The sequence below is a fragment of the Protopterus annectens genome, chromosome 13.part0, assembly GCF_019279795.1.
Source record: "Protopterus annectens isolate FY-2018-M chromosome 13.part0, PAN1.0, whole genome shotgun sequence".
In the NCBI taxonomy this organism is placed as follows: domain Eukaryota; kingdom Metazoa; phylum Chordata; order Ceratodontiformes; family Protopteridae; genus Protopterus; species Protopterus annectens.
Window position 1 is genome coordinate 184,750,402 of NC_056747.1, and position 16,614 is coordinate 184,767,015.

At 40.4% G+C, this 16,614-nt stretch overlaps 1 protein-coding gene across 1 annotated transcript in view; it reads right to left on the reverse strand.

Moving 5' to 3' along the window:
- Positions 1 to 16,614, reverse strand: part of RFX2 (regulatory factor X2) — a gene marked incomplete at its 3' end in the record, with an annotated part of 743,615 nt that overhangs the window by 170,824 nt on the left and 556,177 nt on the right. Inside the window, 1 exon segment of the mRNA XM_044090762.1 lies at positions 2,706 to 2,818. Within this exon segment, the coding sequence (XP_043946697.1) occupies positions 2,706 to 2,818 (113 nt within the window).

A 16,614-nucleotide genomic window follows, 5' to 3' on the forward strand; every position in this document is an offset into this window, starting at 1 on the left:
ATTTGATGTCTCCACCATGTGATTTCTATTCTCACAAATCCCAGAAATGGAATCTGAAAAGATAACGGCTGCTGGTAGCAAAGAGACTTCAGATTCCATTCTATTTTCACATGTGGAGTCTTGCCAGAGGTATCCTGAGAATCATAGATGCACAAGACCCAGAATCCTGAGGTATTCCCTCACAGTGCTCAAAGTTCGAGTGGAAAACCCCTGAAATAAATACACAAAAAGGTACCTTAAGCTGTAACTATAAGCAAAGACTGAAAATAAAAAAATGATTGAAATATTAAAATGCAAGCAGTACTTTATTATGACATAATTCGGTATAATTCAGTGAGCGCTTTCATCTTGATTCACAAAACTTCTTCAGACTGAATAAAATCAACAAATCCAACATATTTAAAATACTTCGAAAATCACATGAGCAGATTGATTAGTTACATGAGCAAATTGATTAGTGCTTTAACCCTTTCCTTTTTAAATAGATTTTAAAATTTTCTTTATCATTTAACCCCAGAGGGTAGCATGCATTCAGCTTGACCTGCCATACATATACTCTCCAATCCAGTTCGTCTTCAGCTTTAAACATATTCACATAACCTTCTACTTCTATAACAATGCACTTAAAATCTACTTAGCATTTGTCCTTCTTATAATGCTAAGTGTATTATTTTCATCTCCTACTGATATAGCATATTTATGCTCACATATTTTCTTCTCTGCAACTTTCTAGCAGTATGACCCACATAAAATGAATTACAAGAACTATACATTATTAAATAAACCACATACTTTGATTTGCAAGAATAGTGACCCCAGATTTTTACCTTAATGTTGTTAACATTTAACTCATTCATCCCAACATATAAAAGATGACAATAATTACAATTATAACATTCATACATTCCAGCTTTTTATCTTCTCCTTTTGGTAAACTAAGCTTAGACTGAAAGTCATTTTCAAAACTTTTCCCTCTTTTTTGGAAAAATATTGGTCTCTGTCCTACTATCCCTTTTACTTCAGGGAACTACTCAACATTTTCCAGTTATTATCTAAACACAGATCTATTTTTTTCCCTTTGTAAGAAAAGCTCTGAACTGAGATGTCTAGCAAACACCCCAGGAACACAAACCTGTGTACTGGAGTAAAAAAACAAAAAAAAATTGTGAATGTTTTCTTGGAATCCCATGCTGCATAGGAGACTGAGGAAAAAAAAAAACACTCTGCAAAGATAGGAAAGTCATCTAAATATGGAAAAAAATGTGGATAACCGGCAGCCTGTAATGTACTATAACTGGAGTTAGACAATTTGTAAATACTCTTGGAGCAGTAGAGAGTCAAAGGGTAAGACAAAGAACTGGTAATGGGATTCTGACGCATAAAACTTTAAGAAATGTCTGAAGTCTGGATGGACAGGAACATGATAAACTTAAATCTACAGTTAACCAGAAAAAATGCAAATGAGGAAGGAGGGGTAACAAATTGTGTAGTGAAAGCATTTTGAACATAAGTTCATGGGTATATACTAGCAACAACCACTATGCCACATCATTGTGTGAGTGGGCACCATCACAAACTGGATTAAGGAAGAAAGGTCCAGAACTGGTCTCTAGGCATTTTCGTTCTTTTTATGGCAGCAGAAACACTGTTGACTATAAAGCACTTTTCCACACAGGAAAGTAAATTTAAACATTAAAATAATGCATGGAGGGTTTTTTTCTACAAAGGAAACTTACCTGTCCAGCAATGGAACAGCACAAGCTGACTGTTGATCCTTGAATCCTGTACAGGAGCACTCACTTTGGCAATAAAAAAAAGCTCTAAAGGGCTTGGTGCCGACACCTGTCTTTTTAGTCAGGTCAGCTCAAGTTAACAGACATTTTAGGTGTGTGGAAGGTGCCCTGAAGTTTTGTAAGCTGCCTGCTGTTATATCCTGTGCAGGATTTAACCCATACAGCTTAGGCTACTGCAGCAGTGGTCAATATGAACAGGACTCATGAAGTGGCAACTTTGAAATGATTCTTTAAATGAAACGTCCACAACAGTTAATAATCACAATGTACCAGTCTGAACTCTGTTGAAGCATACTTAAACAATGCCAAGGGTAGCAAAACAAGTTTTGACAGAAAACTATAGCCACCTTCAGAAAATAGATGCAAAGATTAACATTCTGGTTGAAAAATGTAATATTCTGATAAGGCTGTTTATTTTTACTGCAGCATATTTTGTCTAGTGACTACAAAGTATATAGGTAAGAAAGCTCCATGTTAAATTATTAATTACTTTGGGAAACCTATCTGAAGGGGAATCAGCAAAGCAGATAGTAAGCCAGAAGTAGTAATCCCTACCACAAAAAAAAAAAAAAAACAGAAAGGTGGGAAATAATCAGCAAAATTTCCTGTTTAGAATTACAGTGAAAAAACATTAGGATGCACGGTAGCAGTAAAACCACATTAAGTGCTGAGAGGTGATGGTTAATTTCATAACCTGCTGCTGTATATAGAATTAATGTAGGTAAATACTTAAATCAAAACTTGCTAATCTGTTTCAGTCAAGGGGACATGATTTTGAAGTGTCACTATACCAACAGTACAACATCAAAACTACAACATAACCTTTAGTCATACTGCATGTGCTTTCACAGATCTCTGAATTCTGAACACAAATGACCACAGCTACATATTACTAAAAATTTTCAAACGTACCTGGGAGGAATAGTGGTTGTTCCATCACTAGATAACACTTTAGAACCCCAGAATGTCTGCCATAGCTTCTCAATGTAATGGAATTGAAGGTTCACTACTACATCCAAAGTTGCCTGAAAAAAACAGATCAGTCTGAGGTTATGTAATTATCAAATCAGTCTGAGATTACTGGACGCAGCACTGCAGCTTGCTATTTCGTCTGTTATACAAAGTCTGAAGACAAGTATTTAACATCAGTACAGTATTTCTTATAAGTAAAGTTTTCTAGAATGAAGCAAACAGATGTGTGAGGTGCTGAACATAGCTTTAAGTCTTCAAGAGAAGATTTTTTTCTTTGTAATATCCTCAGGTTATTTTGCTCAAAGATTAACTAGTGGCAGTTTCTGTCAAGCAGTGTATATTTTCCAGGCAACTGTATTTGTTCTGCTAGAATTTTACCATTAGTTTGAGAAAAGTCCAAGACAAATGTCATGGTCACAGACTTTAAATTTGCCAATGTTTTATTATAAATTATTATAAAATTTAACTTGCAAAGCATAATCAAATATTTAAATACACATAGCTGCCCTTGGTTGGACTAGAACCTAAAACTTTGCAAAAGCACTTATCTGCATAATCACATCAGGGTGGAGTCCTTGTCACCTGACAAATCAGAACTGTCCACTAAGCCAGAGTGCCAGGCATTACAGTAACTCATTTGTGCTGAATTCCAAAATTAGTTGTTACTTCAAATGCTTTATACTTAAACAGTCACAAGAAAAATACAGCTAAAGGTCTTGAGCCTTTAAGGCACTAGTTTTCTAGCTAATCTATAATAGTTGCACAAAATGTCTGATAACTGACCCGTTTCACAATTCTATGGGAAACCTTGGTTCTTGCAGATAAGATCAGATCTTATCAGGTATCAGTTTCTTCTCCTGAGAAAGAGAAGAGCTATCACATGATCATCTTACCACAAGAAACCTGGGCAAAGCCAAAAATAATGGGGGGACAAAGGCCCAAAAATAGAGACAAATTTTAAATATTACTCTTATAAACTTAGAAAGCTGCGAAAATAAAAGGTTTTCTGAAGCTATGCATTTTTCCGAAGGCTATGAAGTCTGAAACTCAGATGTCTGTCATTTTTTGGGGAATTCAATCCTCACTGATTTTCCAAAAAAACACTAATTTTAAGAGGAATAAACCAAAACATGAGGAAAAATATGAACATTTTGCAGTAATCTGGACAGTTAAGTATACCATGTTCTTATGGAAAACTAAATATGGAGGTTTAAATGAGAGGGCTTGCAATTCTGTAATTCATCTGGCTGAAGTGATCGCCAGTAAGACAATTGTTTTCCAACTTAAATTTTTAATTTCTATCATGGCTGCAGGTTCAAAGGGAGTTTGGTCAGATCTCGGAGCATTACGGTAATATCCCGTGGAGGAATTAGATCTCTTAATGGAAGGACATAACAGAAAAGTTCCTCTTAGAAAGGCTTTTGAGATCTTTAAGGAGAACACTGAAACATCATTGTGACTGATATGGAAATTCGAAATTGCTGCCATTTGAGCTTTGATGGCAGAATTCAGATAACCCCAAGATGGAGGATATGGGAGCAAAAAAGGATTTCAAACCTTTGGCTACTGCCAAAAAGAAAACCTTTTCCATTTGCTGTGATAAACCTTTTTTATAGTGGGCTCCTGGGAAGCAGACATAAGGTCAACAACTGTACTGAGAAGTCTGGCATCTCTGGTTATAGTCAAAACTAGAGGAACCAAGGAGTTAGTTTTATGGTAGCCTGATCCACAGGAGGCAATTTGGATGGGTGAGATAGAAGATCTGGATACCGTCCCAGCATCCAATGAGGATGTACCAATAGAAACCACAAAAAGGGGAACCATGTTTGTTGGGGCCAGAAGTGGACAATGATGATTAGTTTGGTCTTGTACTGGTTGGCTTTCTAAATGAATTTGTTCGTGACAGGTAATGGGAGAAAGGCATAAAGATGACCCAGGGACCAATTATGGACCACAGCATTCACTGCTGATTGTCCCTGAGGAGGGATTAGAGCAAAGTGGTGAAAAAGTCGCAGCAAGGTTGTCCTCAGCAGCTGAAAATTACAGTTTCCATTACTCGACTGAGGGACCACTTGTTACGAGCTAGGATAGTTCTGCACAATTTACTTGTCAGAAGACTGGTAGACCCTGGAATGTGCATTGCTATCAGAAAGCAGGGTAAAGACATTACCCACTGCCAAAGCCCCACAGCTTCTTGACACAAGGGGTAAGAAGAGATTCCTTCTTGTTTGTTGATGCATCAAGTATCAGCCATGCTGTCTGCCAGTATGCAAATCACACCTTTGGGGCAGACATCCTAAGGTGTCTGCAATGCTAGGAAACCCGCCCTCAACTCCAAGGTATGGATGCAAAAGTTGGCCTCTAAATTTGACCATGTGCCTTGGATCATTCTCCCTTTGAGATGCTCCCCACCCATCCTAGAAGGGAGTTCTCCATGATTACTAATGCTATTGGTGGATCTGTGTGAAAGTGCCTTCTGTCTGTTACTGAAGGGGAGGTTATTCATCAAGCAGCGTTTTGCCTGCAAACCCTTGAATCAAAATTTTGCATGTAATGGGTGAAGTTTTTGAAACCACTGGATTGCTAGTTTCTACTGAAGTATTCTCATATAGTACTAAGCCATTGCAATCACTACAATTGAGCATGCCATGAGACCTAGTAGATGCAGGACTAATTGTGCTGGAAGGGAGAGATATCAGCTGTACGGCCACTAGATGCAAAGGTAAAACTCTGTGGTGGGAGATGCTGACAATTTGCAGAGTTGTGTTGAGGTGGTATCCAATAAACTATCAGTTGGGTTGGAAGTAACTAACCATTGGGAAAATTTACTGTTAGGCCTAGATCCAATAAACATTGGCACAGAAGGCCCAAATGATGTAACAGGTCAGGAACAGGCTTTGCATGTAACTTGCTTTGGAGGCTTCTGGATCCTAGGCCGCCTCCTCCTAGGCTGTGTAAGTTGTGTAATCTACCCATATAGCCAAGGCTACTGCAGAAGTAATTTACGAGTAACATAGCCCAGTTAAGTAAGTTGCACTCACTTGGATGTAGCAGTCAAAAGCCAATCATTGAGGCAGGGGAAGACATGGATCCCTAGCAGATGCAAATGCGGTGCTAACACTGCCATTATCTCTGTGAACAGTCTATGAGGCCGTGGTTTGACTGAAGGGCAGAGGACTGAACTGATACTGACTGGCTCCCAGCTAGAAAAGGAGGAATCTCTTGCAGTGCTTCTTTATTTTCACATGATAGTAAGTATCCTGGTGATTTGTTGTGCAATCATACTTCCTCAGAAGAGATGATATGGACTGAAATGTGACCATCTGGAATTTTGCCTGCTTTATGAATTAGTTGAGATGACAGCGATCCAAAATTGGTCTAAGGTTCCCGGTTTTCTTATGTACTAAAAAGAATCTTGAGTAGACTACGGTTCCTAACTCATCTTTCAGGGAGCATTTGGATGACTCTTGCTAACAGCTTGGGTATTGCTACTGGTTCCCACTGATTGGGTGGAACATCAGCAACTGCTTTCTTTCCTTTTATAGGCAGAAAGGGAAAGGGAATGGAATAACCTCTGGAAATTAACTTTAGCTTCCATGCATCTTTTATTATGTTTTGGTAGGCTTAAGGGTGCACAGATAAGCATCCTATGACCTGACTGCATCCAGAGTGCAGTCAAAGAATCCTTCAGGGACGCTGATAAGGACACTTGGTAAACTGACAATTAGAGCTCTAGTTATGTGGTCCAGCTCTGCCTGTGGGTGACGTCCATGTGAATTTCCTCCACTCCTGCCACATGGAGGTCTTTCACCAGGGGAATCCTCATGAGAACTCTGTGATTAACAAAACCACATCTTTTTCCCAGCCCTCTAATTTCTGGAGTAGGATCTTTGGGGGGGGGGTTGGAATAACAGATGCTCACTACAGTGAGAGTCTTCCCATCCTGCTGGCTCCTGGTCAATGTGGGCACAAAGTGCAGAGCCATCATATGAGCTGTTGATGTAAGACATCTTGAAGCCTTCTGCAAAATCACAAAGATACATCTAGACATGTAGTCTTACAGTAAGCCCTGTGGCTGAGCCTTTGACTGCATTAAAAATGAGACCCATGTTTATGTTAGAAGTTGACTGAAGAGTAGAAAGCTGAGAGTTCACATTCTTTTAGATATCCACAGGCAAAACTTCAGGAAGACACCTGGAAATTTCCTTAATCAAGTCCTTCCAAAATCCAATGGCATGAGCTAAATTCAGTGACCTGAGTGCAAAAGTCACTGAAGAGTATGCCCATTTCCCAAACCAGCCCAAGGCCCTAGACTCCCTGTTAGTGGGATGGACAAAGGAACTCCATTCAGATAATTCCTTTTTGGTGGCCAGTGCTACAGCCATGGCATCCACTGGTGACCTTTACTCCAAGGTTTCCTGTCTTTTGGAGATGCTAAAATCCTTTCTGTTTTCTTGGGTATTGACTCCATGTCATCTAGATTCTTCCAAGCCAGTTGCACTCTAAGTGGGTCAAATGGGTGGTACCACACAAGATGATGTAAAACTGGAACTGAAGGCTTCCAAAAATACAGATTCATCTGGTGAGGGGATCTTTGGTGGACCATCCCCCTCTCTAGTTTGTGAGTTCAAGTATTTCCCCAAAGGCGACGTCTTCCGAGAGAGATCTAGGTAAACCCACAGCTTCACTTCATCCAAGTCTGTATCCCCAGTGAAAGACTCTGGAGAGGAATCTATGTGCTTTTGTTTACACATCTATTTCTTGTGAACAGACTCTGCTGGGAGGACAGATAGTTCAGAATCAGACTGGGTGCTGATGTAGCAAGTGGTTTCAGAAGTTTGACATCCTGACTGCCCCTGTCTTAACAGCTTGGGTGGAACTGAGCTAGCAGACAGCACCTTCTCTTTGTGTAAGCCCAAAAACCACATTAAAAAACCATCAAAAGCTGAAACTGCTACCAGAGCGGAAGATCTCAGAGGATCTGAAGAGGAGAGATACCCCTAGACCCAGACAAGCCCCATGTCCAAAGCTGATCTCAGAGCCGAGCTGTCTAATGCTGAAGCAATGAGGGGAAGAGGAGACTCCAAAAGTCTTGGAGTTGATCCATCCCCACAGAACCCGTTGCTGACACTACAGCTTCCAGCCTTTCTTAATCCAAAGGTATTGGAGCCAAGAGGGATAGGGAGGTGGTTGGTGTTGAGCAAAAATCACAGCAACTGAAAGTGCATAAAAAAAAAAAAAAAAAAAAAAAATCAGACCGCAACTGAACGTGCGATATATAGATATATATATATATATATATATATATATATATATATATATAGAGAGAGAGAGAGATATACATAGATATACATAGATATATATATATACATAGATATACATAGATATATATATATACATAGATATACATAGATATATATATACATAGATATACATATATAGATATATATATACATAGATATATATATACATAGATATACATATATAGATATACATAGATATACATATATAGATATACATAGATATACATATATAGATATACATAGATATACATATATATACACATAGATATAATATACAGATATATATATATATATATATATATATATATATATATATATAGAGAGAGAGAGAGAGATTTTATATATATATATATATATATATATATATATATATATATATATATGTACGTACGTGTATGTGTGCATATATTTGTAAGTGTAAGTATATTTGTTTTTTTGGCTTTTTCCCAGGTAAGGGGTCGCCCAGCGGAACTCCGGTCCGCTAATGATTGGCAGTAGATTTTTACAAAACGCCAAGGTGCCAGCTCGACACCCAACCTTCAACGAAGGCACGCCCATTTACGTACGCATGTCTTTCGAATGCTACCCAACCGCGGGGAGGACATGCAGACTCCACACAGAAGGCACTCCCACGCCAAGCTGAGAATCGAACGGGAGAACCTCTTGCTGTGAGGTAACAACGCTACCGCTGTACCACCGCAGAATCTATATATATATATATGTGTGTGTGTGTGTGTGTGTGTGTGTGTGTGTGTGTGTGTATGTGTGTAAAACCAAACACCCTCGGAATGGCAAAGTCAACTAGGAAAATCAGCAAAAGTAACTTGCTGATTTTCCTAGTTGACTTCACCATTACAAGGTTGTTTGGTTATTTATCCAAGTTCCTTGGTTTCTGTTGGTTTTTCGTTACTAATACAAGAACCATAAGAGAAAAAAAAAACTGTAAATTTCCACAAATGTAGTGGCAAGTCTAGAGACCTTCTAGAACAACTTCATGCAGGAATGATTAAGGAGTGGTGAACTGAAACCACAAAATGAAAGGCTAACAATAGCAGCCCAGAGTGGAATACATACAGTGGTTTACAAAAGTCAATTGAAAAAGTGGGAGAAACAGCCAAATGCAGGCTCTAAAAAAAGAATTGGAAACAATTGCATACATCTTTGCTGGGAGTTGTACATTCAAGGCAAAGTGTCTGTATACCAAAAAAAATACTATAATATAGAAGTAACTGAGAAGCATTGGAATGTAAACTGCAAAGCATTAGAGCGAATGATGAAGTTTAGATCACATGGCAGCATCCACTACTAAGAGGGTCTGAATGGACAGAAATGTCAGCAAGCAAAGAAGAGTAGGGTTGCTGTAACTAAATTCATCCTCAAGTCTTGGTGAATGCCTTCACAAGGTGGACCCTGTTTTTCACAAAATCTCACCAAGATGACACTGATATACAGACTGTATTTTATATAGCACATTTCATGGACAGAATTAGGTTAAAATACAAAAGACAGCCCAATCCTGGTAGGCTCACTGGTGCTAGGACTGGAAAAAATGACAGTGTAGAATCCTCAAGACATGGAAACATTCATACAATGGGGTTAGGCCAGGCCCAGAGGAGGTTGCCCCCCCCCCCCCCCCCCAATTGTAGAAGGAAGTAGCAGTCCACAAAAACTGATTGGCCAAAAAAAGAGCCATAAAGACAATACAGCAGACTACTGGGGACAAGAAATAAATTATTTATTGTTATTATTATTATGCAAGAAGCCCAGAATTCCCAGTCCAAAAATAAAGAAAAAGATTAAGAGAAAAATTAGAAGAAAGAAAAATATTTCCATATGAAAAACTGTCATAAGCCCTCAGACAAAAAAATTGTGCTCATTAATACAACAAATTTATGAAAAACATTATACAGGTCAAGAAAAGTACAGTTGTGTACACTTACCATAAATGTAGATGTTCGAGTGTAATAACTGTTGCAGTCATTACATTTGGATAATCCGCTGGCAAGTTGCCCTCAGTCAGCCTGAATATCAAAGTCCTGGGTCCTGCATCGGTTGCTGTCTCCTCTTCCATGACGTCAGGTCGTCAGGGGTATAAAACATGCAGCCAACGCCATTTTCTTTAGTTTTGCTTGCCCCAGATGTCAGGTGCCCCCCCAAATGGGGAGCAAATGTGTATATATAAAATGCAATTGTAACATAAATTACCTTCATCTAAAAGCAAATACACCACAAAGGCTGTAGAATATAGTGAAGGAAAGAGAAGTTCTAGGGGGATGGCGGGTGGGTAACTCGGACTGCAACAGTGAAAACACTCGAACATCTACATTTATGGCAAGTGTACACAACTGTACTATGTTCTTCGTGTTTTGCTGTTGCAGTCATTACATTTGGGTAGAATCCCAAAGCTATGGAGGGGAGGCTGGAACTAAATAGCGTTAGGAGCGGCTGTAAGGCCCTGCAAAACTGCAGTGGCAAAGCCTGCCCTGGACTTAGAGAAGAGAGGCAAATGATAATGCTTTGTAAAAGTATGAACAGAGCTCCAAGTAGCAGCTTCTAGAATGTCTTTGGTTGGCACCCCACTGAGAAAGGCTGCTGAGGTAGATGCAGCCCTGGTGGAATGTGACCTGATTCCCTTGGGCACTGGTTTACCATGATGCAAATAGCAGAAACGAATGCAGTGGCTTATCCAGTTTGAAATAGTCTGCTTTGAAATAGCCTTTCCCTCTGATCCTGCAGCAAATGCCCCAAGTAGCTGCTCAGACTTTCTTAGAGATTTGGTACTGTTTAAATAGAATATTAGTTGTATGTGTACATCCAAGGAATGCAGAATCTGCTCCCCCTTGTTCTGCGGATTTGGGTAAAAAGTTGGCAGGTGAATAGTTTGGTTAAGAGCCACACTGGATACCACCTTAGGCATAAAGGCAGGACTGGTCCTGAGGGACACCCTGTCTGGGTGAAATGTAATAAAAGGCTCCACAGCCATGAGGGCCTGTAGTTCTGAAACCCTTCTTGCTCAAGTGATTGCCAGAAGGAAAGATGTTTTCCAAGATAAAAACTTCATATCCGCAGTAGCTGCTGGTTCATATGGAGGCAGGGTGAGCTTTTCCAGCACAAAATTGAGGTCCCATGCAGGAGTTGGTGATCTTCTGGGAGGCCTTAAATTTTTGGCCCCTCTAAAATATTGTTTTAGCAGAAGATGGGAAAAGATGGGAGGCTCTGTGTTGTAATGAGCCGAGATGGCAGAGGCATGGATTTTTATTGATGAAAAAGATAGGCCCTTGTCAAGCATCTCAGTCAAGTATTGTAAAATCTGAGGAATATTTGGCTTTGCTTTGTCAGTCCCTTGTGCTTGGTTCCAAGCACAGAATCACTTCCATTTATCAGCATAAATTTTGTTTTTATGTATTGCCTAAATGTAGCATAGAGCATACTTGAGCACTTCTATATCCTAAATGGCTAACTCCTTTTGTAGCTAACTACTAGCTGTCCTGTCGAATTATTTTTACTATTATTGCTACATGTTGTTTGTCTTTACTGTTAATGTATGCACAGTAACTGCCTATTACTGCTACTAGGTGTCTAGGTGTGCTTTATATTTCTAAAATACTACTTCGCTTACATCTTTCTCTCCTGTTTTCCAGCTGTTTGGCCCTGATTTTCCCCCTGTGATCTAGCCTGGACAGACTCCTAGTCCTGCCTATATTAAGACAGCTCGTCCAACTGCCTAAGCAATAGCAACTACTCTACAGCCTCATCCCCTTTCGGAATTCGAACCAAGAAGATTGCCAGGAAGTATGTGCTTCTGCTGCAAAACCTTTATTACCTTATTGTTTAAACCTTGCTAGCTTACTCTAGAAGCCAGCAGCCTAAACCCCCCTTGCTCCATTTCCCTGCTCTTCCCCCTCATCCTGCTCCCCGAATTACACCAGCTCCTTTCTTCCTCCAGTCCACCTTGGTCCAGAGGTCATCCTAGTGGACTAAGGCGCACTTCTGCAACTGTCCACTAGATGGTATCCTCCCCCCTCTATAATGGACTTATTTTCACTCTATAATAGACTTACTTTCACTCTCTTCAGGCTTTCTCTCTAAGCTCTAATTTTTCTTCTTCTTACTTTATCTCCTATACTCTCTTAGCCCATTCTAGCTAGACTCTTCTTCTCTTCACTCTCTCCTACATTCTCAAAACCCACTCTTATCTTAACCTACTTGGTTCCCTCTACTCCCCATACTGCAAACTTACCCCTCTGCCTCAATGTTCCACTGATTGGCTCTTGAACCTCTCTAGCCTTCTCTGGTTCTTCCTGCTCCGTTCGCCCTGCGGGCTCACTCCGCTCCCCTACCCTGCCCCCAATTTCCACCCGCCCCCACCACCGCTACATTTATACCTACCTAACTCCTCCTACCAAATCCCTCATCCACTCATAGACCTCTTACTACCACCCCTCCCCTATTCTATAACCCTATCACACTCTTCTCTTAACTATCCACCCCCTTGGTCTTATCATACTATACTCCTCCTCCCATTTCCTCCATTACTTCTACTCCTCCCACCCTAAACCTACATCACTTTTGACTTAGCCATCCCCTATTCCCTGTTATCTCATTAACTCTCCTCATCCTCCTTTGTAACTTCCCACCTTAACTAGTACTTCATCTTCCTCACCTTACTTCTATCTCGTCCCCACCCTTTCCAAACATGCCCTCCCATTATCCCTACACCATCCGACTCCCCTGCTTACTCCTCATCTTATTAATACCGCTATATTATGTGACCTCCTACTCTCATATAGCCCTCCAACTCCCTCCCACCATCCAAACTACCCCTACCACTCCACTGCAATCTTCACTACTCTCTCACTTTCACAACATATCCTCCTCTCTTATCTGTCCCAATCTACTGCACCTCTTCCATCTTAAGCTTTTCCCTAGCACTATAAAAACTCCCTCTCTTAAATTTCTACTAACCTCTGATAAATACCTTCCTTCCACACACTTCAGGCCAAAACTTATTACCTACAATATCCTAGCCTTATCTGGAGACATTCATCCAAACCCTGGCCCCTGCCTCAGCTCAAACCTCACCATCCCTCCACTTCCTTCCTCACCCTCTATAAACAAGACATCCTCCCTTTCCCCAACTTCACCCTCTTCCCCTCTTAGTTCTCTTAAGATCTTCACTATCAATGCCCAGAGCCTTAACAACAAATCTCACCTTGTCCATGCTTGGATCAATCACTACCAACCCGACATCTTAGCCTTATCCGAAACCTGGCTAAAACCCCACATTACTGACTCTGAAATCCTACCTCCTGGCTACCACATCCTCAGAAGTGACCGTTTAAATAAAAAAGGTGGAGGCTCTGCATTAATCTACTCCAACCTTCTCTCCATAATTCCTCGCCAAATTCATACCCCTCAATTCAAAAATTCTGAAATCACAACTAGCCTTCTCCGTTTGAACAAACACAAAACCATCTGCATTATTTCTATATACATCTCACCCGGCAATAATATCTCCAACCCTCGAAGATATCCTATACTGGGCCTCAACCGAAATAACATATGAAACCTTTATTCTAGGCGATGTCAATATTGACTGGAATAAAATCAACACTCCTTCCCCTCTTCTATCTATTAACCTTTACAACTTCACTCAAGTAATCCATTCTATAACTTGTCCCAACAAAAAACAACCCCCAGGCTCCATCCTTGATTGGATACTTGTTTCCCATCCTAACAAAATCACTCTGGCACCATTCCTGACACTTTCAGTGATCACCTCCCTGCCTTCATCCATAGATCAATTAGTAGCATCCAACACCAACATGTCTACATTCAAACTCGTAACCTTAGCAATTTCAACCCTTCTACTTTTTCCAACATCCTTAAACAAATTAACTGGCAAATCCTAAACTCTCTCCCTCTTGACGACGCTGTAGAGCTTTTTAACTCTATTTTCCTAAAGACTCTTAACTCCCTAGCACCTCTAAGAAACAAACTAATTAAAAACAATCCTGCCCCCTGGCTCACCAAAGAAACTAAACAAATTATGCGCCACAGAGACAAATCCTGGAACCTTTACCAGAAAAATAAACTGTCCTCTGCCCTACTCCAATATACCCAACTCCGCAACCAAGCAAAAAAACTTATTACCAAAGACAAAAAAAACTACTATAATAAATTTCAGCAAAACAACAGTAAGAACCCTAAGCAATTCTGGAAATCAGTTAACTCCCTTCTCCATCCAGGATCTGGAAATAACCCCTGCCCTGATCCTAGCTTAACTGACAATGAACTTAGCTCCAACTTCAATACCTTCTTCACTGAATCCATAGCTAAACTAACTAAAACATTCCCAAATATGAACCCTCCCAACTCCCCCCTCAAAGCACCTACCTCCCCAAATAAACCCCCCCTATTTCCATCTCAAACCAGTATCTACCTTTCTTATAAAAAAGATTTTATCTAAACTAAAGCCTTGCTCAAATGCCCTAGACAACATACCCTCCTCTTTCCTCAAGTGTGCAGCTGAAGGAATTGCTCTCCCAATCAGTATCTTGATTAATAGATCCTTAAATTAATCATATGTGCCCAAACTCTGGCATTCAGCCTACATTCTTCCTCTCCACAAAGGAGGCAAAAACACCTCTATCTCCAACTTCCACCCCATTGCCCTCCTCTCATCCATATCTAAAATTCTAGAAAAATGTGTCCACCTTCAACTTTTGCCATACCTAATTCAGAACAACCTTCTTACTCCCACCCAGCATGGTTTCCGTCCTGGCCATAGTACCACAACTGCCCTACTATCCTGTCTAGAAACTGTCAATCTAGCTCGAGACTCTGGACTCATAGTATCCACAGTTCTGCTAGATCTCTCTAAAGCCTTCAACACCATTTCCCATTCCCATCTTCTCCTCCACCTTGCCAACCTCAATCTCTCCTCTAATACTCTTTCCTGGTTCTCCAGCTACCTATCCGACAGATCACAGGCTGTCAAATGGAAAAACTCCTCCTCTTTCTTCCTGCCTACTCCTACTGGTGTTCCCCAGGGGTCCATCCTTGGACCCATGCTTTTCAACATCTTTATTAATAACCTTCACTCTGTCATCCCTGACACTACAGTCATCCAATACGCTGATGACTCTACCTTGGTCTGCACTGCCCCTAATATTCCTGAACTACTGAACAAAACTCAAATAGCTTTTTCCACCACAGAGCTGGATGCACCAAAATCACCTGTCCCTCAACTCTAATAAATCTAAAATCCTAATATTTCTCCCCTCCAAGGTTCTCTCCTTTGACAAAAACACTTTCAAGGTACAAAGCGAATCATCCACTGCAATAGAAGTAGTCCCCTCAGCAAAACTCCTTGGCATTGCCATAGATGAACACCTCAAATTCGATCTTCACATACTACAAAACATAAAGAAAACCCACCAAAAGCTAGACATGCTATATAGGAACAATCAATTTCTCTCCAACTCCTCTAGGCACACCCTGGCAATAACCTACCTTCTACCCTCTCTTCTTTATGGAGCCCCTCTTCTAACCAATCTGTCCACATCCATCACCTCTAAACTTGAAGCTTGCTACAATAAGATCTCCAAATTTGCCACAAAATCTAAAACTTCAACTCATCACTGCCTCTGCCTCCAATCCTTGAACTGGTTAGAACTCCCTAACCACTTAGACTATCTCCAGCTAACCAACACTCAAACTAATATTCTCCCCTGATAAATGCCCAGCCTTAAAGAATATTCTTCCCCCCTATATCCCAAACAGATCTTTGAGATCTGAACACCAAAACCTAATCTCTATTCATAAACCCAAACTTCCTGCTGGTCAGCTTCTACTCTCCTTCTCCCTAGGTAAAAAAGGAACTCTCTTCCTTCTTCACTTAGGACTATCCCCAATACTGAAACCTTCAAAAACCAACTCTTCCTTCACCTATCCTTCAAATGGAAATGCTCATGCTTTCACCCTACATAAACTTTCCCTCCAAGCTCTACTTGCTCTACTTACTCCTGCTTTTGGTTTTTCTTTTGTATTTTGTACTTCTTCTACAACATTTTGTAACCTTTGTATTTTGTAACCTACACTGTATTGTATTGCACATGGAGCTTTTCTCCCCGGGCCTCCACTGAAAATGGGCACTTCTTGGCCCAGTGGACTTCCCCGGTAATCAAACTGAAATAAATAAATAAATAAATAAGATTTTCTAGTACTAGGCCTTCTGGCTTCCAAAATGACATCCATCACAGATTTACTGAGAGGTGTTGTTTGCATAATTACATGATCAGCCATGCTGCCAGATTCAGAGTTTGGAGCGGATTGTGCAGAATTTGACTGTTCTGCTGAGACAGTAGATGAGGTATTTGAGGCAAGTACCAAGGAGGGAGTTGAGACATATTCCTTAGAAATGGGTATTAGTGCTGGTGAGGCCAGTCCAGGGCAATTAGGATCACTTTTGGTTTTTCCTGTCTGACCTTTAGTAAGACCTTGGGAAGAAGAGGCAGAGGAGGAAAGGCGTAGACTGATAGGTT